At 42.3% G+C, this 22,592-nt stretch overlaps 1 protein-coding gene across 2 annotated transcripts in view; it reads left to right on the top strand.

The window, feature by feature from the left end:
* EZR (ezrin) overlaps window positions 1–22,592 on the top strand; it is a 1,157,798-nt gene that overhangs the window by 1,105,955 nt on the left and 29,251 nt on the right. For both annotated transcript variants that reach the window (XM_044070016.1, XM_044070025.1), the window contains exon 13: window positions 2,864–3,130. In XM_044070016.1, the coding sequence (XP_043925951.1) occupies window positions 2,864–3,130 (267 nt within the window). The remainder of the gene's footprint in view (window positions 1–2,863; window positions 3,131–22,592) is intronic.

The following is a 22,592-nucleotide window of genomic DNA, read 5'->3' on the forward strand; positions in this document are numbered from 1 at the left end:
TTGGTATATACTGGAGAGGCATAAAGTAGGGTGGAGATAAGGTGGGAATTTGCTGTTGAAATCTTTGCTGCTTTGGAAATTGTTTATTTCTGTATAATGCTCCTAGTTTTTTGTGGACTTTTTTTATGGTCATGGATATGTGAATGTCAAATTTTAGTTTATTGTCTATTTCCACTCCTAGCAATTTGGTGTGTTCAGTTGGGTATATAGTGGTGTTGTCTTTTGCTGTGATGTTAAAGTGAGAGTTGTTTTGAGTATGTTTGGTGGGTTGGAAGATGAGTAGTTTAGTTTTGTTTGGGTTGAGTATTAACTGGGCATCGGATAACCATGTTTCAACAGAGGAAAAGGCTTCCTGTGTGACTTTTTGCAGTTTGGGTAGGGACTGGGCTGAGCAGATGATGGTTGAGTCATCTGCATATTGGATGAGTGTGGCATGTTTGGTGGCAGATGCTAGATTATTGGTGTAAACAGAGAAAAGTAGGGGTCCAAGGATGGATCCTTGGGGAACCCCTATGGAGACAGGTAGTTGGGGAGATATGTCATTCTACCATACAACGGATTGTTGGCGGTCAGACAGGTAACTCTGAAACCAGTTGGTGACTGATTGTGAGAAGGATAGGTTATTGAGGACAGAGATAAGTTGTTTGTGTGGGACTATGTCAAATGCTTTAGATAGGTCTAGGAAAGTAGCAGAGGAGAGATAGCCATTGTTTTTATGCTGAAGGATAGTGTTAGTAGAGTAAGGCAGTGGTGGTGCTATGGTTTGGTCGGAAACCATGCTGAGTACTGGAAAGGAGGTTGTTAGTAAGGAGGTAGTGTGAGACCTGAGAGTGTATGCATCTCTCTAGTATTTTGGAGAGTGGAGAGAGAATAGCTATGGGGCGGTAATTGGTTAGTTCTGCAGAGGGTCCGCCTTTGTGGAGGGGAATTATATGTGAGACTTTCCACAATGTGTGAACGTAACGTTCTGACAGAGATCGGTTAATCAAGATGGATACTGGGTAGGCCAGAGCATCAGCTGCGATTTGAAGGTATTCACTTGGGAGGTTGTCTGCTGCTAATTTGGTGGGTTTAAGTTTAGTTAAGACTTTTTTTATGTTGGAAGTAGGTACAGGAGAAAAAGAGAAGGCAGTGGGGAGATTACTAGTTGAAGGTGTGGGTTGGAGGGGAGGGGGGTTGTGTTGTTTAGCTAGTGATAGTATGGTTTGGGTGAAGTGTGTGTTGAATGAGGTAGCAATATTTTCTGAGGAGTGAGGGATGTTAGGAGGAGGGGTACTGACTTTACCTGGGTGGAGGATGGAGTTTATGGAGGACCAGAATTGTTTGGGGCTGTGTTGTGAGGAGTCTAGGGCAGACTGGTAGTATTGGAATTTGTCCCGTTTTATTAGCTTTTTGACTCTATTGTGTAGTTCTAGGAATGTTTGTCTAGCTGCGGGGGTTTTGGTTTTGCGCCAGAGCTCCCAGGCTTTATCCCTGTTTTTCATTTCTGACTTAGTGGTTTTCTGTAGCCATGGGGAAGGTTGTGCTTTGTTCTGGAAAATCTTATGGGGGCATGGTAATTAAGGATGTTCAGGAAGGAAGTATTAAAAAATTCAACTGCGTCATCTAGACTGAGGTACTTTAGAGCATGCCAGTTACATTCTTTGAGGGATGAGATGAATGTGAGTGGGTTAAAGTTTATTTTTTTACGTATTTGACGATAGATGATGGGTTTAGCTTGGTACAGGTATTTTTTGAGTAGGAATGTTGGGGAGTGATCACTGAGGCTATCTGATAAGCAGCCTGTTACAGCCACATAGTAAGACCTCATTAAGTTTAATTTGCTGGTTGCCTAGAAGCAATTACTGGAAAATGGAAATCAAAGTCTAACTGCATTTAAAATATTGAATAGTATCAGAAATGGAAGAGGGATCTTTAGAAAAGAGAGGGAGCAAACTGCATAAAATTAAATGGAAAGTATGGGAATAAAATATACAGAATAATGTTCAGGCGGATGAGGAGTGAGATTTAAGGGAAGAGAATTTCAGCAATTTATGTAATATTGAACTGGTGACTATAAAAAAGGAAAGATAATGTGATGGATAATGTAAAATGGAAAAATGTTAATATGATTTGTTTTTTGTTACTGTATGTTTGCCCATAAAGGTATTTAAAAAAAAAATCTTTTTAAGTTCCTTGTCCTGATGCATCTAAGCAGTCATATACTGTCTTATTTTATATTTATTTTTTTGTGTGTTAAGTTTATTTATATTTATTTTATTTTAATTATCATTGGTTATCCAGGAAAGTCCGACTTGGAATGAAGCCAATTTTCACTGGAAGCCCGGGGAGAAACGCTCCAGACACATGACTTTGTAAAGTGGGAAGAAACCGGAGCATCAAGAGGAAGCCCACACAAACACAGGGAGGACATACAGACTTCGCACAGAAGGCATTCCAGCCCAGAATTGAATCAGAAAACCTCTTGCTGTGAGGTGACAACACTACCACTGCGCCATCCAATAATATATATATATATATATATATATATATATATATATATATATATATATACATATATATGTATGTGTGTGTATGTATGCATATATTAAATAATATGTAATATATATACATTTTTTGTTTATTATTTTGAACAAAGCTGGTTTACAAATAATATGTATGTGTGTGTATGTATGCATATATTAAATAATATGTAATATATATACATTTTTTTTTTATTATTTTGAACAAAGCTGGTTTACAAATAAAAACAGTTGAGCACTGTCAATTTATTACATGATTTACCATGAAGTACACCAATGTGAATGTTCATATATGCCTTTTTCTTTATGCTGTCATTATGAAAATGCTGTTTTCCCTGCAGGCTAGAGCTGCTCAAGATGATCTGATCAGAACAAAAGAGGAACTTCATACACTAATGACTGCACCTCCCCCACCACCACCACCACCTCCTATGTCAAGTAGTCCTTATGACTTTCGAAATGACCTTCGAAATGACCTTGTGCATGAAAATGGAGGGGAAGATTATGTTAGCTTTGAATTTCCTTCTGAGGAGATCATTGATAGTCGCCACGAAGAGGAACGTATCGCCGAGATAATTAAGAATGAGCGTGTACAGGAGCAGCTTAAGGTAAGCAACAAGAGCCTCGTTTTATCATTTTTTTTCTGGTCCTCTTCATAATTCTGTTTTCACCATTTTAAATATATGAGTTGTAAAGGTCAAATCGGTTATAGGAACAAACAGTGTTGAATAAATATCCACCTAGTCTTCTTATTGTTGAACATCTTACTAGGAGCTTTTTTTTTTATTTCATCTTTTATATGGACCCTATTTAACTAGGATATCCATATTAAAACATGCTTTTGGGAAGTGTTAGTCATGGATAGGGTCAGTTATTTTACAAAGAAAAAGTTCAAGTGTTTGCGGCTTATGTGGTAGTAGCCTGACTTGCACCCTCTGAGTATCTCTGCTGTTTTATTTTAGTTCTTTCTTTATTCTTGTAGTTTTCTAGTCATGTTTCTACTCTCTGTGTGGTGATGGACTACAGTTTGTGTTTAGAGTATGGATTACATTTGTTTTCTTTCTTTAATCACGTCACTGCTACTGACACTGATTTTTTTTTTTTTTTACTACATGTACTCTTCATGATAATTTCATTAAACGAGGTTTTATATTCTTAGTTTTGCAAACCATATTTTTCCCTTTAACTAGATGCAACTTTTTGTGTATTTTAAACTAATTACCCAGTGGATTTACATCTGTAGAGAAGGGTGCATACATGTGTGTGTGTATGTGTTTGTGTGTGTGTGTGTGTATAGTTTTATATATATATATATATATATATATATATATATATATATATATATATATATATATATATATATATATATATATATATATATACACACACACACACACACACACACACACACACACACACGTATGTATATAAAAAATAGAATAACTAGTTTAGGTGTACAGTATCAGCCTGTACAAATCCTGTAAGCTTACATTAGTAAAAGTGCTCAGGGTGAGGAATGGATCACTTTTAACACTTTATAGCATTAGTACAAAAATAATAAGTATTAGAAAAAGGGACTGGAAAACCCAATGGATACTAGATATTCCAAAGGGGTGAATTAATGTACCAGGAGAGCCCACTGAAACAAAAACAAGTGTGCCATTTCACATCACTAAATCCATGTGCTTTGGCTGAAGTCTTTTACCAAAGCTGTTATTTCTTTTCTGTTCAGTAACTGCAGCTCTTAAAAAGACTTGTTTAGAGTTTGGAAAGAGAAAAAAAAGCAGGACTGTCATAAGTAACTGTAGCCGTTACAAGTACCTGTATGTGTGTGTTTGTCTCACTTCTCCTTCACATAAATTTAAAATTGTAATTTAACATTTTAAACCTCCGTGATTATGCCACTTTATCCTGTATTAATATGTAATGACTATTTTACTCAATGCAGATGATTTCTAGTATAGCTGCCTTTCAGCTATTGCATGTCCGTACTGTAACTTTAAGCTTTAGATTTTTCTCTATTGTTTAAAATTGCCCATTTTATAACTGGAGCTTTTCTCCCCGGGTTTCCAAAGAAAAGGGGCTATCAATAGTTGAGTTGGACTTTCCCAGACAACAACAGCAATAAGTAGATAAGTAAATTTATGTACGTAGTCATTTGATCATGTAAATCTGAGATATACACAAAGTAATTGTACTTGGTGGGTACCTTTTTGTGTGTGTCTGTGTATAGGTATGAGACTTTGTGTAAGTATGTGAGTCTGTCTCTATATCTTTCTATCAATTTCTGCCTGACTGTCGCAGGTGTTCTGTCACAGAATCTATCCATTTAATTGCTGGATGCCCTCGTTTCTTCTTGCCTACTTCTTGTCTGTTTCAAACTTTCTTCACCAGAGTTTAACTTCTCTGCAGTTGGAACTACTTTGGCTTCTGCTCTGATGTACTCATTTCTTTTAATGTCCCACAGTATGCATCCTACCATCTATATCAGGTACTTCATCTCCATCACCTCTAGCTTCCTCAGCTGCTCTGCTTTTATTGCCTAGGCTTCTGTACCATGCAGTAGTACTGGTCACACCACTGTTTTGTACACCTTACTTTTCAGCTTCTTTGGCATTCTGCTGTTTTACACTACCCCTGACACTCTGCAGCACCTCTGATTCTAGTTTTGACCTCATTCAGACTTCCTTACTCCTCAACCATCCCTCCCAGATACTTGAAGCTGTTAACCCTTTCCGCCATCTTCCCTTCTGTCCAAGTTCAGATTCTTCTGATTTCCCCCATTTGCTGTCATTACAGATTCCTTTTCCATACTCCATTTCATCCCTTGTGCCTTCAGTTTTGCATTCTACTGCCCTATCCTTTGATGTAGTTGTTGCTCAGAGTCTGCCAGTAATGCCACATTGTTTGCATAAGCATATTTTTGAGCTGTCCCCTCCAATCTGTCTGCTAATGTAGTCCATCACCAGTATGAACAGCAGTGGACTCCAAGCTGAACCCTAATACACACCCACTCCCACTGAGAACCCCTCTGTGAGATCAAGATTGTTACTGCAGGTATGTTATATTTGTAGCAAGTGGTTTGCCACGGTTGTGGCTTGAAGCAGAACATTGTTTTTTTAACCTACAAAGTTGAGGGAAGCTGCAACTAGGGGAACTGCAGTAGGTGCTTGATAGGCTAGCTATAGTTTTATTATATAGTAATCAGATAATATATAACTGTCATGTTTGTTCTCCTCTTCTTTCAAAGAAGGAGAAGAAACAGAACTGGCATGTACAGCTCACCAAAGTTATAAAAACACCTGCAGGTATGCTGGCTTCAATGTTCCTGCATGCCTTTTCCTTTTTACATTAAATGCAGAACAAATTACTGCTATGAATTTCTGTTGAGGAATGCCTGTCCTTTCTGCAGTCACATGTGTCCTTTTTAAGTAGCTACTAGAAGTACTGTTAATGAGCAACACAGACCTGTGGAAAGCATAGATCAAGCAGAAAAAGGACCCCTTTTCAGTGGTACCCAGGGGGGAGCTCCAAACAAATACAAGTCATCATTAAAGCAAGAGAAACTTGCTACATACAGAAATACACAAAAAATATACAAGGGCTAAATTATTTAGGTATTTCAGGTATTGTATTGAGTTGTGTATTGTGTAGGAATATGAGGCTGTAAGTACAAAATATAAAATGATGTGTAGTCCCATCTCACCTTCATTTTTATGTATGGGTTCGGAGCCAATCCTCGGCTCTGACTCAGCCGATTTATAAGCTCGAAGACTTCTGGTTGGCTCGTGGCTAAGCAGGTATCCCATAGTGCACCAGTACAAACCCCAGATCTCATTTGCTGCGTCGACGACTTCGGTTGTGCTTCTCTTGGCTCTGGCTAAGTGTTAACTTTTTCTTGCTTATATTGTTTAAAATCCTGTTCAAAGTTTATATATTAGTATAGTACAATTGTTGTTGCATTGCCATTTGTTAGTGTAGGGTACTAATTCGTAGATAATTAGCTCCTTTGCACCCTTTGGTGCAAGTGCTGGCCTTGGTCCTGTTATTGTGCTTTGTGGTATCATGTGTAGCGGTTTCATACTTATTAGTGCGGATAGCTTGATAATGCTAGTGTTTTTTTCCAGCCTACAGTTTTGTAGAGCAGTTGGGTTTTTGGCGGTTATCCACTAGTGTTGATTATTACGGTGGTGGAGTTTGTTGTTCGAAACTAAAGTTTGAGCTTCCTCTATTAATCTTTTAGCAGATTCAGGGTTTTCTGTGTGAAAGTGTTTTTCTGTGTGTGTGTGAATTTTCGCTGGTCTGTTTAAGTTATAAAACCTAGCTGTCCCTTTCTTTTCTAGACTAGGCCATTTTAGTTAGAGGACCTAGTCCTCATGGTGTTCTTCCTCCTTCAGGGCTAGGTCCATTTAAGTTAGAGGACCTAGTCCTCCCCTTTTACTTCTCTTTTCTTCTCCTTTCATCTGTGTGAATGTCTAAAGAGGTTAAGGAGCACAAGCCTTTGGGCTTTAAGAAATGCATGAAGTGTTCCCAAAAATGTCATTGACGGATGGTCATGGTCTATGTGTCTGTTGCTTAGAAGACATCCATTTGCAAGAGACTTGCTTGTTTTGTCATGCCTTCTCTGTTAGAGAGTTACAGGAGAGAAGGAACAAGCTAATTCTAAAGGGTCTTTTAAAGTCTTCCTTTGAGGAAGCCTTGTCTAGCTCTTCTTCCAAGTCCACTAAATCTGCTGTCTAAGTCTTCGAAAAGACCTTCTCCGGCATCAGCTGGTGTCTCGGAGCCACCTCCTAAAGTGGCAAAATCGGCCTCATCGGCTCCACTGCCTTCAAAGCCGACTGAGAGCAACATTGTTGTAACAAGTTCGGATCCTAGTTTGTCGGAACCGACCACTGAATTTATGGAACCTGCTGTTCCTCCAAGATCAAGATCCCTGACTATGTCCTCCAGGTCTTCCAGGAGCCTTTCGGATGAAGATGTGGAGAGGGTAGTCCTGAGACTGTTGAAGTAGTCTGTCCTATCTAAATTGTCGGCTCCGACCCAGTCTGTTCCGGAGCCTATGAAACCTGTTATTCCTCCTCTGAGCCAAGCTGGTTTGTCGAAGTCGGAAGGCTTGGTGCCATTGGTGGAACCCTCGGCTCCAACTCTACTTGCGGTTGCTTTGGAACCAAGCTCTGCTCCGACACCTTCGGTGTCCATTGTATCCAGGGGCAGAAGCTCTCTGGTCAGCACCGACAGGGAAGGTTGGAATCGGTCTTCTTTGGTTCCGATTCTTCCTCTCAGCTCTTCGGCTAGGGTGAGTTCGGACCCTGCGTCTATCTCAGAGCTGATGGCTCTGGCGCCGATGGCATCCTCGGTCTCTTCGGAGCGGGAGAGGTCTTCTGAGCTGGAGAGATTGGCATTCGAGATGATGAGGAGCATACTGTCCAAGTCACCAGTTGCCACCAAAGGTACCAGCACTCTTCCTCCTAGGGCACCCACTTCGGTCTCTGCCCTCTTCCCCCTAGGGCACCCACTTCGGTCTCTGCCCTCTCCCCCCTAGGGTACCCACTTCAGTCTCAGCCCCTACTCTCTCCGGAGAAAGCAGACACCCACCAGCTGGTGGCTCCCGCTCTTCCTTGACCTCTCCAAAATGCCCTTCTGAGGAGCCCCCCAGGAAGAAGACATGCAAGAGGAAGCATGTTGACTCCCAGGATGAGTCTTTGACATCTGACACTGACATAGAGGAGTCAGAAGGGTCCCCCAAGTCATCCTCTGATGATGATTCCTTTGTGGACATCCTGGAGGTCCTTAAGCAGAGGAGAGGCTGACCCACTCTTAACCCTTATGATGAGGAGTCAAGTGTACCTGAAAATTTTCAGGTCTCAACCTTCTGCCTCTTGGGTGTCTCCCTTTTGACAAACTGGTGGATTTAGTCGAAAGGTGTGGGATGCTCCCGATGCCATGGAGCCAGCCCCTAGGAGACCCAACAAGTTTCTTTCTGCCCCTCCAGATAAAGAATTTTTGTCCAAAGGTGTCCCTGTAGATGTCATGGTGGTGGCCACTAAGAAGGAGCTTGCTGAGGTGACTTCTGTCCATCCGCCAAATAAGGAGTCTCAATAGATGGACAGGTATGGGAAGCGTGTCTTCAGTTCAGCGGCTTTTACTCTTCGATCATTGAGCTATCTCACTCACTTCACGAGATTGCAGAGGGATCTCCTTAAGGAGTTGGGAGATTCTATACAGGGTACATGTATGGAGGGAGTCCCTGACAAGATTTCTGCTCAGTTGTTCACCCTAAATTCTGTAGTTAGCTCCTCCATGCGGCTTATTTCTTATGCAGCTGATGGAGCGAGTAGAGCAGCGGGTTCAGGAGTTGCCCTAAGGTGTCACTGCTGGATGTGCTTGTGTAATTTTGTGGAATCGTTCAAGTCCACTTTCACCAACGCCCCTTTTGATGGTTCCTCATTGTCTGGATCTAAGGTAAAGGACACACTCACTCGGTGTGAGCAAGAAGGAAAGACGTTCTCTGCTGTGGGAGTACGTTTTACTGTTCCCTCTAGACCATACCCCTAAAGGTCAAAGGGGCAGTAAAATTTGGTTCAAGAAGTCCCAGAGGGTCTTTCCAGACACACAGGGTGAACCCTCCTTCAGAGGCAGAGGAGGAGGAGGAAATGGGAGACGTCACTCTAGAGGCAGGGGCGGTCTGCAATACCAATAAGGTCATGATTCCTTTCGGGGATGGCCTTATCAGCATTCCTGATATAGGATCCGACTGTGTTTCTCTGGGGCCGGTCGGGGGATGCAGTTCTTTGTATCCAGAAGCCTGGCTAAGTATAACCCAAGACAAGTGGGTACAAAGAGTTGTTATCAGAGGCTATATCATACCCTTTTCCCAAGTTCCCAGATGTACCACCCAATCTCAGAGATCAGGCAACTGTGGAGATCAACAAGTTGCTCTTAAAAAGCGTCATCCAATCCGTCCCAGCAGACCAGATAGGATCCAGAACTTACTCCAGGTTCTTTCCAGTCCCAAAACGAACAGAGGACTGGAAGCCAATATTAGACCTCAGCAGATTAAACGAATCCGTGAGGAAGAACAAGTTTTGGATGGTAACAATGCAGTCGATACTCCCTTTGTTAGGGAAAGACTATTGGGTGTGCTCAATAGATCCCCAGGATGCCTACTACCATATAAAAATGGACAAGGTGTCCAGGAGCCATCTACGCTTCTGACTGGGAGCCAGTCACTATCAGTTTCGTGCTCTGTCCTTTGGTCTCACCACAGACCCCAGGGTGTTCACCATATGCATGGCAGTAGTGACAGCTCACCTGAGACGTCAGGGATTCCAGGTGTTTCTGTACTTGGATGACTGGCTCCTTACCGCCCCCACCAGGCATCTACTTTTCCAAAATAGGGATGCCACTATTTATTGCCCTCTCAATCTGTGATTTTTATAGGCGCAGAGGTAGACACAGTGAACATGACAGCTCGTCTCCCTGCTGAAAGGGCACAAAATGTAATCATTCAAATTCAGTGCTTTCTCCCGTTGCGGAAGGTCAAAGCAAAGCGGGTTCTTCAGCTCCTCGGGACAATGGCATCCACCATCCTATTAGTACCATTAGCCAGGTTGCACATGGGAGTTCTCCAGTGGCTTCTATTTTCCCAATGGTCCTTCCAATATCTTCCGCTGAATCACCATATTCTGCTGATGGAATCATGCAAGGAGGACCTCCTTTGGTTGATAGCAACCAACCAGTTGACGGCGGGCGCCCCCTTTGTTCCTGCCCAACCCATTGCCACTGAGACCACGGATGCCTCCCAGATTGGGGGGGGGCATTATCTCGGCAGGACTGTCCAAGGCACATGACAAGAACACGAGGCTCACCTACATATCAATGTTCTGGAGATGAGGGCAGTGCTCCTGGCATTGCAAGCACTTCAAGACCTTCTTCCTCTAGGGACTATTGTGATACAAACAGACAACGTGTCGGTAGTTTGGTATATCAACAAACAGGGTGGTACCAGATCTTACCCACTCTGTCGAGAGGCCATGCGAGTTTGGGAATGGGTGATTTCTTCCCAGCGCTTTCTGGTAGCAATGCATATTCCAGGGACAACCAATGTGATTGCCGACGAGCTAAGCCAGGCGATCCTACTGCCTCATGAGTGGTCTCTGAAACACAAAACAACGGAACAGATTTTCTGCAAATGGGGACAGCCTTGCTGCGACCTCTTTGCCAGTCCAGTCAATGCCAAATGCAGCAGCTATTTTTCCCTCATTCCCTCTCCGGGGGAGACACCCAGAGACGCTCTAGGTCACGATTGGTCCCTGGGTCTTCTGTATGCTTTTCCTCCATTTTCTCTCATTTCCAAAGTGATTCAGAAAGCCAGACAGCTGAGATGCAAGTTAATCCTCATTGCTCCTTACTGGCCTCGTCAGGTTTGGTTCCCCTTCCTCGAGCCTCTTCTCCTGGACAATCCTTGGATTCTGGACCCAGTTCCAGATCTGTTGACTCGCATGTCAGGTTCACTACATCTCTCAATCCACACCCTCCAATTGACAGCGTGGCTGCTCCAGCTCCATCCCTAGTCAGGCTTCACAATGTATCTTCCTCAGTGTCACATATCCTTATGTCCTCCCATAAACCTTCAGCTTAGAGACTATATGGCAGTAAATGGAAAAGATTTTCTATTTGGGCACACAAAATGAATGTAGATCCCTACACTACTTCTATCCCTGTAATTTTGGAATTTCTCTCTGAGCTTTTTCAACAAGGATCTGCTGCTGCCACTATCAGATTTCAATTGGCGGCTATTTCTCATTTCCATTTAGGATTTCCAGACACCAATTTAATTTCTCATAAGCTATGCAAGACCTTTTTAAAAGGAGCCACTCTGTTGAGGCCACCTCTCCAAGAACCTGTGGCTTCTTGGGATTTAAATTTTGTGTTGTCCAAACTGACATCTTCCCCGTTTGAACCTTCTCAATCATTTTCATTAAAATTTTTGTCTTGGAAGACTTTGTTTTTGGTGGCTATCACATCAGCTAGACAGGTATTGGTGTTACAAGCCTGTTAAGCCATCTTATTTGATCTTTCATAAAGACAGGGTCTCACTGTGTACTAACCCCTCCTTTGTCCCTAAAGTTTGTTCTCACGCCACCTTAAATCAATGCATAGAACTCCCAGTTTTCTTCCTTAATCACTGTAATGCAGCTGAATATCGGTTTCATCAGCTAGACGTTCATAGAAAGCTACGTTTTTATTTGCATCGGACCAAGGAGTTTAGGAAATCAGATCCATTATCAATTTCTTTTTCTGAATCCAGATTGGGCTTACCAGTTTCTAAAGTGACACTATCTAATTGGATTTCCAGTTGCTTAGCCTTTGTCTACAATTTGGAGGGCAGACCTTTTCCCTTCAAGATCAAGGCTCATTCTACCAGGTCTCTGTCTATCTCTGACGCCTTTCAAGCCAGGGTCCCACTTGATAATATTTGGGCAGCAGCTACGTGGGCTACCCCTCACACTTTTATTTCACATTACAAATTGGATTTAGCTTCCAGGGCTAGAGCATCCTTTGGCTCCACGGTGCTCAGGAGTATTTTCCAATGAGCCACCCAAGAATAAGGTGCTAGGGACGCTGTCCCATACATAAAAATGAAGGTGAGATTGGACTACACAGCATAAAGAAGTTATGTACTCACCATAACGTTCCATGTTGGTAGTCCAGCTCACCCTTCATTTTTACCAACCCGCCCTCCTGCCCCCATCCTGGAAGAATCTGGAGGTACTCATTTTTTTGGTTATCTATGGTTGGAGACCCTTTAGTATTGGTTTGTCTGTTATGGTTATTTCTTCTAGTGAGCAGCAAAAAAGATCTGGAGATGACTGTTGCAGCAAAAAAGATCTGGAGATGACTGTTGCAGTCATTACATTTGGGTAATCTGCTGGCAGGTTGCCCTCAGGGTTGCCCTCAGTCGGCCTAATTAACAAAGTCTTGGGTCCTGCGTCGGTTGCTGTCCCTTCTTCCACGATGTCAGGACGTCAGGGGTATAAAACATGCAGATGATGCCATTACATCAGTCTTTCTTGCTGCGCGGTGCCTGAAGCAGAAGCAGTTTGCAAGTGCTGGTCGGCCGACTCCTGAAATTTTCATTTTCGAGTTTCAGAACCGAAGTCTTCAACTAAAAGCTAAGTACCCCATTGGGGAAACTTTTTCTTGCTCCTTACCGATGTCTGTAAAAGTTAATAATTGCATTACTTGTGGGAAGCAAATACCTCATAAGGATTTTCATTTGTACTGTATTCCTTGCCTAGGCCCTGACCACAACGTGCCTTGCTGTCGGTTTTGTGCTAAATTTAATCAACTCACGATTAAATGTCAGTATATTTTTGCCTCTAAATATTTTGGCTCAAGATTTAATTATCCAGAAATGTCATCGGTTAGCAATCCGACTACTGGAATACCTAAAAAATGCAAAGAAAAAGACAGAGACAGACCGTTGAGGTCCAAAACTGACAACGGCGCTTCTCCTAAGCCAGTCGCCAGTTCGCTGGTACTCAGTGAGGCACTTTCGCAGCCCCTGATACCTGCTACTTCTGATTCGCAGGCCTCTACTGAGACCTATTCAGAGTCCAGTATGCCATGAGATGCTTCAGTTATGGAACCCGCAGATTTCTTTACCTTAGATGGGTCCGGAGCCGCTGTGCAGGCACTGGCTTCTGAGGGTGTTTTCAGGCCTACAGATTTGTATATTAGACCGACACCATCTTCAAAACTAAGGCCAAAATCTAATTCTTTGTCTAAAAAAACGATGCCTGGGCCACATGTGCAGGCCCCTATGCCTAAAAAACAAATGATCAAAATGGCTGAAGATTTAATTACTCTGATCAGGGGTAGCCAACCCCCTCCTCCTAAGAGGCCTAGGCAAGACGTCGATTATGAATCTTCTGAACAGGATTCTATTTCTTCTGACTCTTCTAATGAACAGGATTTGTCTAATCCTACTTATGAGGACTCTGATGCAGAAGATTTCATTCCTTCTGCTTCTCCCCCTGAGAATTTTTCTTTTGGGGAAACTTTACATACCTTAAGGGAACATTTCCACTGTAAAAGTCAGGCTTTCTCTGAATCTAAAAAGAGACTTAGGGATTTTCTTCTTCTTCCTCAGCATAGGCCTTTGGCTATACCTCCTGTTCTAAACATTGTTGATGATGTTTTTTCAGAATCTAGTATGGCTCCTGATTCTCTGCCTCCGGCTCCTTGTAAGCCAGACAGGTACTACAGGGTTACTGACTCCCACAAATTCCTTTTCAAAAATCCTACTGCTGATCCTGAAACCATTTCTCAGGGTCCCAAGGTCATTAAGGCCTCTACTGCTAAAAATCCTACCCCTACTGGTAGAGATTCCAGGGCGCTGGATAGATGGGGTAAGAAGGTTTACACTTCTGCAACCTTGGCAATCAGGGCTTTAAACTGTCAATTTCATATGCTTAAATATCAACAGCATATCATGAGACTACTTAAACAGAAAATGATGTTAATCTCTGACTGTGTGGAAAATAAAGATTTACAGGATTCATTACATTCAGCTGAACAAGTTGGAAAACATACTTTGCAATGTGGTTTTGATTCCTTGGAGGCCTCTTGCAGGGCTGCTGTAACTGGATCTGTGCTAAGAAGGCATGCTTGGCTCAAAGAGCAAACTCTGCCTGACCATGTTAAAGCAAAATTGTCGGATGCTCCTTTACAACAGGACTGTCTCTTTGGTAATCAGGCTGAAGAAGTGTTAAAAAAGATGGAGGATAAAGCAAATTCTATGCAAACTGTGAAAGATTTCTTACAAGTGCAACCTCCAAGATTTAGTAGGCACTGGCCTACTAAGAACTGGTCCTTTCCATTCCCTTCGAGAGCCACTCAAGTCAAATCCAGACCGTCCAAAGGCTCCAGGTTTCAGTCACAAGGAACTTTTAGAACAAAACAATGGGGTGTCTCCACCTCCAAATCTGGAAACAACAAGGCACCTCCCTATGGTAAACAGTCTCAATGACTTCCCTCTACAGTCACCAAGCACTTACCTTTTAGCCACCCCTTTGGGAGGGGGGGGACTGGCACTTCATGCACAAAACTGGCAACTTATTACCCAGGACAAATGGGTTTTAAATATAGTGTCCCAGGGTTACAGATTTCATTTCCACACGTTGCCAATCCCAAACAGATGGCCAGACCTGCCCCCAAATCAGTTAGCAGAGGCCCAGAAATAAGTTCTGTCCCGCATGAACATGGGGGCTATTCAACAAGTACCAGAAGAGGAAAAGGGACAAGGTTTCTATTCAAGACTTTGCCTGGTACCCAGAAAAGACAAATCATGGCGTCCAATTCTAGACTTATCCACTCTAAACACATTTCTGGACATTCCAAAATTCAAGATGCTGACTCTTCAACAGTTACTACCTATGCTAGGCAAAGATGCCTGGTTGGTAACTCTAGACTTGAGAGACTTACCTCCATATCCCAATCAGGGAATCTTGCAGAAGATACCTCCACTTCAAAGCAGGCTACTTGCATTATCAGTTCTCTACACTGCCCTTTGGCTTATCTACTGCGTCCAGGGTCTTTACAAAGTTACTGGCTCCAGTAATTGCATTTTGCAGGCAAAGAAATATTCAAATATATCCATACCTGAACGATTGTCTAATTCAGGCAGAAAACAAGGACATTCTTCTAAAGCATCTGCCGTTTGTAAAAAGGGTTTTAACTTGTCTAGGGTACACCATAAACGAAAAGAAATCACAAGTGGTACCCACTCAAAAAAATTACATTCCTGGGTGCAAGCTTGAATACAACTGCCCAGATGACTTGCCTTACACCAGAAAAGCAAATTCAATTGGTGACTTGCTTCAAACAGGTGGCCACAAAAACCCTGCTATCTGCAAGACAAATTCTGCAAGCCTTGGGGTTCATGGCCTCCTGCATTCTTCTAATTCCATATGCAAGACTGCATATGAGGAAACTTCAGTGGAACTTAAAAAGTTTATGGAGTCAACATTGTCACAGCCTGGAAACAATGATTCCTATCATACCTTGCCTGCAACTAGAGTTCCTATGGTGGGCAGAGGCCTGCCACCAAAACAAGGGACTGCCATTCACTCTACCCCCTGTCGCACAAACCCTAACTACAGATGCATCAGACTATGCTTGAGGGGCTCATCTGGCAGGAAAGTGCATTCATGGCAAATGGAGCCCAAATTAAATGCACCTTCATATCAATCAGAAAGAGATGCTAGCTATACAGAATGCACTGACAGCCTTCAAGGACTACCTTCATCCAGGACAGTTAATCATACAGACAGACAACACCACAGTTATGTGGTACATAAACAAGCAGGGGGGTACACATTCCTCCCCCCTTTGCAGACTAGCCATGGTATTGTGGAACATGGCCTTGACCTACCAAATACAACTGCAAGCTCAATTCCTGCCAGGAAAGCTAAATACTCTGGCAGACGAACTAAGCAGAAATCTTATGGATCCACAGGAATGGAAACTGGAACTACAAATTTTCAACATGTTGACACGCAAGTGGGGGAGTCCAGACATAGATCTTTTTGCCTCACCCCAGAACTATCAGTTGGACAAATTCTGCACAAGAATTCATCACAAAAAAGCTTGGAAAGTGGATGCTCTGTCATTCAGCTGGAAAAAACTCAGTCTATGCTTTGTCCCCTCTGCCTCTGCTCTCCAAAGTTGTACTAAAAGTCAGACAGAACAAACCAAAAATTATTCCGATTGCCCCAGACTGGCCTCACCAACACTGGTACCCACTCCTGCGCAGTGTGTGTCACACCTTCCTCAGTGGCACCTGCCTCAGACACCTTGCCTACTGTCTCAGCAGAACTACCAAATTATGCACACTCCGCTCCAATCTTTGAATCTTGCAGTGTGGTTAATCATCTAATTTCACCCTTGGCATCCCTCAGCAAACCTGTGATGGATGTCATTTTGGAGGCTAGAAGGCCTAGTACTAGAAAATCTTATGCTGACAAATGGAAAAGATTCTGTGCCTGGTACCAATCACAAGGAATAAGCACAGCAATGCCCAATATTCCTCAGATTCTAACTGAGATGCTTCACAAGGGCCTATCCTTTTCTTCCATAAAAATCCATGCCTCTGCTATTTCAGCTCATTAGAACACAGAACCTCCCCTCTTCTCTCATCCTCTGCTAAAGCAGTATCTCAGAGGGGCCAAAAACTTAAGACCTCCCAGGAGAGCGCCAACCCCTGCATGGGACCTTAATTTTGTTTTGGAAAAACTCACTCTCCCTCCTTTTGAGCCAGCTGCTACTGCAGACCTAAAATTTCTCTCCTGGAAAACAGCTTTCCTTTTAGTAGTCACTTCAGCTAGAAGGATTTCTGAATTACAGGCTCTTATGGCAGTGGAGCCTTTCATTATTTTTCATGCGGACAGAGCGTCTCTCAGGAGCTGTCAGGAGCAATCCGTCTTTCATGCCTAAGGTGGTATCCAGTGTGGCTCTTAATCAGACCATTCATCTGCCAGCTTTCTTTCCCAATCCACAGAACAAGGGTGAGCAGATTCTGCATTCATTGGATGTAGACAGACTACTTAGATTTAACTAAAACAGGACAAAATCTGTAAGAAAATCTGAACAACTATTGGTGGCATTTGCTGAAGGGGCAGAGGGAAAGGCTATCTCAAAGACTATTTCCAAATGGATAAGCCATTGTATTCATTTCTGCTATATGCACCATGGTAAACCTACCCCCAAGAGGATCAGATCTCATTCCACCAGGGCTGCATCTACTTCTGCAGCCTTTCTCAGAGGGGTTCCTACCAGAGACATTCTAGAAGTTGCTACCTGGAGCTCAGGTCATACGTTCACCAAACATTACCATTTACCTCTCTTCTCTAAATCCAGAGCTGGCTTTGCCACTGCTGTCCTGCAGGTCCTTATAGCTGCTCCTAATGCTGTATAAATCCATCCTCCCAACCATAGCTTTGGGAATCTACCCAAATGTAATGACTGCAACAGTGAAACACGAAGAACATAGTACAGTTGTGTATACTTACCATAAATGTAGATGTTCAAGTGTATTCACTGTTGCAGTCCTGGTTACCCACCCTCCAGCCCCCTGTTTTTCTCTTACTATACCTCTACTTTCTTTTACTATGCTTAAAAGCCTTTTTGGTGTATTTGCTTTTGTTTGGAGGTATATTTTTTGTGTTTTGAATTATATATATGTATATACATATATATATATATATATATATATATATATATATATATATATATATTATTCCCCATTTGAGGGGCACCTGACATCTGGGGCAAGAAAAACTGATGTAATGGCGTCGGCTGCATGTTTTATACCCCTAATGACCTGACGTCATGGAAGAAGGGACAGCAACTGACGCAGGACCCAAGACTTTGTTAATCAGGCCGACTGAGGGCAACCTGCCAGCAGATTACCCAAATGTAATGACTGCAACAGTGAATACACTCAAACATCTACATTTATGGTAAGTGTACACAACTGTATTTTGTACTGGTGCATTATGGGATACCTGCTTAGCCACAAGCCAACCAGAAGTCTTCGAGCTTATAAATCGACCGAGTCAAAGCCGAGGAACGGCTCCGAACCCATATGTAAAAATGAAGGGTGAAATGGACTACCAACATGCAACGTTATGATGACAGCAGTCCTTGGCATCTGAAGTTATATCTTGTATGGTTATTTTTCTAATAAAGTGCCATTTTCTCCTAAAATATGTGGGGAAAACATATTTACCAGGGATGTATTTCAATATCTCATCTATACATGCTGATATGGCTGTACTTTTCAATGGTCTCTTGGCTGTAAGCTTAGTATGAACCTACAAACTTAAAAGTTCAGAAGACACTGGAACAGCTGAGCAGCATTGTAGAAGCAGTGTTGTTCATTCGAAGTCATTGTATGAACATGTACATGATTTAGTTGACTTTTATGATCAGCATGTAGTCTTGTAGGTTCATTGTTGATTCTTGGGCTAATAACCCCAGGGGGCCTTTTCAAGCCTCACCATGCTTCCCAAAGGTGAGAATCAAGCCCTGTACCTTGTGTGTAAGGTAAACATATTTAAAATTGTGCTAACCCAAACCTCCTAAAACACAAGCAGAGGCCTTGACAATATTTGAACTCATGACCCTGTTTTATGAGACTAGTGTTTTAACCCCTGAGTTTCAAATCTCATGTAAAAAATATCATGTTATTGTGGTGGCAAGTTTTGATATAGCAACAAAATGAAAAAAAAAAAACGCCTCAGACCAATGTACTTATTCTTAAGCAGAGAGTTGAGGATTAAAAAGCTACAGTGCTAGACTTAATTTTCTTTTTATGATTGTCAAATATATCCCTAAGCATTCTTTACAATAAGGTCACCCATAGTAATAGTTACATTTCTGTATATAAGTGTATGCATGTTATATCACAGTTTTAGTGAACTTTCAATATTTAACTTTTGCACAGAAAATAAATGATGCATATATAAGAAGTCGACACTGCTTTTAACATTCCAGACTCCTGACCCTGAGAAAAAGGCACATTGGAGTTTTGGGTTCACTGTCTGTGTATAGAACATTTGTCATAAATGACTGATTTTCCTGGCATGTTTTCTTATTTAAAGATTAAGTTATTAAAAACCTGTTGTAGACTGGCTGCTGCTGCTGAAGGTTGACACTTCTGAATCCAGGACTTTGTACAAACTCTGCTGTAAAGTAAAGCCTATTACAGAAAGAAGCTCTGTCTGAAATCCTGTAAATAATCCCATGTATTTCCCCCCTCTGAAAGAATCTCTGTGACATTTCTTAATTTACTGGAAGATAATTCTTCATAGCAGCTGCTGTGGCATAGAGGGGGGTTAAAACCTTGACTGTGATACAACTCGCCTCATTATGATTAGTGACAGTGTTGCTTGGCAGAGCTGGCAGGGAGGATGGATGTGCCTATTCTGGAGGAAAGTGGACAAAGTCAGCCACAGGTTGCGTCATCCCTTTGAAGGAAGGTGGACTGCCATGACCTGTGGGCCTCCATGTGGTTCACCAATCCAGTGATGGGCAGTATCCTTCATTGAAAATGCATGAGGCTCAATTAGTTGCATAGAGGAAGGGTTGTAGACCCTGCGATGAAGGTCACACATCACAACACCCAGGAGATTGGTTAGGCTAAGTAAAATGTCCTCATTGTGTGGATGCTGTTTGAAGACGCAAGTAACCTTCATGACTGCCCCATGATAATTCTGTGAATGGGCTTAGGTCTTGATGTGGGGCAGAAAAGCATATAGAAAAAAAATCTTTAACAGCAGGCCAAAAGTGTTTTCTTTTTGTGTATTTGATTAGTGTCAGGCAGCGTAACTGATATGTGCTGAAAAGCATGCCAGTAGCATTTATGAAGGTTTGGAAAGAGTGGGGAGGGGGGTTCTGCCTTGTCCATCTGCCTTTTCATGTGATTAAGGTTTGATCACAAAACTCAAATGCCCATAAAAAGAACCAGGTCTGTTTGTTTTTGCTCCTTCCCAACTACCGAGATGTGTTTGTATGTCTTGAAAGTTTTCATCCCATAACTGAAGGAGTACCAACATCCTTTAAAGCACATTTTGATTTGCATGGACTTTTATAGCATCTTAATTCCTCTACTAAGCTGGGATATTCTGCATCTGTTTACTACCCATTACACCACAAGTCTTACTGCTGGCATAGAAGGCAGCCTTTACTTTCTAATGGACATCGTCATTTGTTTTTATTTACTTTATCTTTTGAAAGTAAATTTTACTTCAAGGACTTTACCATTATTGGCCCTCCTTTTTAATTTGAATTTAGTTATTTATGTTTTCTCTTTGTTGACCTGGTTAGTCCCACTCTGCCAGTGTCTTCTGTTCAGGGGAGGGGTGAGGTGGTATTAATACTGTCTAGGGGAAATTTGGCTAGGGAACTGGGTAACATAACGTAGTCTTTTTTTCAAAAAAAAAAAAAAAAAAAAAAGCAGTGGGATAGTTTTCAATACACCTCAGCTAACACATGCACAGACAGATGGAATATTGGTTTAATGTCTCATCAGAAGACTGGCATATTCAGGAGTGCAGAACACTCCATTTTGTCTTGGGTATAATTTGAGATGCCAAATACCACTTAGAAAACAAATTTATAGATCTCCATCCCAAATTGCATATAATTTCTCTCCTCTCTGCTGGTTTCAGATATGGCTCAACACACTGACCTATTGATCCTTTAGAAGGAAAACAAAACAACTTTGTTTCCTATTGTGGTCCTGCAGACAGCCGTGCTGCTTGAGTACAAGGCTACTGACCATTGCTCCTTGCTAGTTCCTACCCTAACCTGTACCTCTCCTCATAAGGAGGGCTAGGATAGTCAAACACAGAGTGAATTTATGAATACCCTTCAAATTATCCAAGTCATGCTTGAAGGAAAATATTATATCACATTGCTTTATCTTGAGGGGAGTCTACTCCAGAGGTGACTGAGTTGCTGAATAACAAATCTGTCTCTCCTTATTTAAACCTGCTTCAGCAGATCTGTAAGATCCCTTGCTCCAGTATTTGTGGGGCTGTTTGAGTTGTGAAGGTATAAAAGATTCCTGACTAATGTGTCTCTGATCACTTGGAAGGCTTGGCAAGGCATAGGTCTTCTCTGAGGAGCCTGTATGAGACAGAAGTGAGGGACGATGCTTTTAGCCTTTTCTGGTAGCTTAGGAATTTTATGCCTGTGATCCTCTTTAAGAATCTCTGATGTTTTTCCATCTGTTTGGGTAAGGTACATCCCAAAGGGAGCATTATATTCCGTGACTAGTCTGATTATTGCTTCATACAGTGAGACAATAACCCTTTAGTTCTAGATGATATTCCTTTGGTGAACAGTTGTGCCAAGTAGAAAGATTTCCTGACAACTGTTGCTACTTGCTGATCAAAGGAGAGGGATTTGTTAACTCACATTCCCAAGTATTTACATTTTCATTTTGAAGTGGAGTGTTTTCAGTGCTGTATTCTGGGATGGGGGGGGGGGGTGGATTGTCTGCCAAAGTGCAACTTTTTTTAGTATTTACTTTAAGCCCATTTCCAATACACCAAGCAGTTGCAAAAGTAAGTTCCTTCTGGATAGCTTTTGTTTCAGTGGAGAATTTGATCATGACTCCTGGAGTGCAGTCCTCTACAAATTTGTTTAGCTGTAGGTCTTGGTATTTAGTCTGTAGGTCAGAGAAGTAATCATTGAACAAAAGCAGTTCCAGTTCTGAGCCCCTGTGGGACACCAGTGATCACTTTCATGTTTGTGATGCAGCCCTTGCCAAACACAACCTGTGGGCTCTGTCTTTTAGTCAATTTGCCATCCATCTTACCCCATAGGCATCTGTCTGTGTCCATTTACTTTATTATTTATGCTAGCATAGGAATTGCTGCCAGAAGCTTTAGCTACATTAAGGTAAGCTATCTGTACGGTGTGTCTGCTATCAACGGCTTGTGTTACCTTATCAAAAAGCACATGCAGCAGCTGGAGAGACCACAAAGGTTCCTCACCAGGAGAATCCAGGGCCTCAAAAATCTACTGTACACAGATAGGCTAAAACCCCTATCCCTCCACTCTGTTTCATACAGACTCCTCACAGGTGACCTCGGTCTGGCATACAAGGCAATCTCGGTCCCCGCCTTGATGGGACTGCTGCATATCCGCAAGTCGAGCTCCCCTTTCGAGTAACCCACACATGTGGCCTCAACCTGGTCTGTGACATCAATGGGACTTCTTGGCGGGACAGATTTGTTCCTGTGGAATAGACTCCCTCTCCACATCAGAGTACCTCTTCACCCCTTTTTAAACACAACCTGGATAACTGGATGGAAAATGGAAAATACATCCCTGGGATTCCACCTGTGTCCTGCTGGACAGGGGCATCAGGCGCTGATTTGTCTATACATAGGCTAAACTCTTGGCTAGGCTTATAAGGGCCTCAGGGCCAGTAGTCTAGTAACTTCCTATGATCCTATGAAAAAAATTAACCAGATACACTCCTCCAATCAAACT

The sequence above is a fragment of the Protopterus annectens genome, chromosome 1.part0 (assembly GCF_019279795.1).
Source record: "Protopterus annectens isolate FY-2018-M chromosome 1.part0, PAN1.0, whole genome shotgun sequence".
NCBI classification, from domain to species: domain Eukaryota; kingdom Metazoa; phylum Chordata; order Ceratodontiformes; family Protopteridae; genus Protopterus; species Protopterus annectens.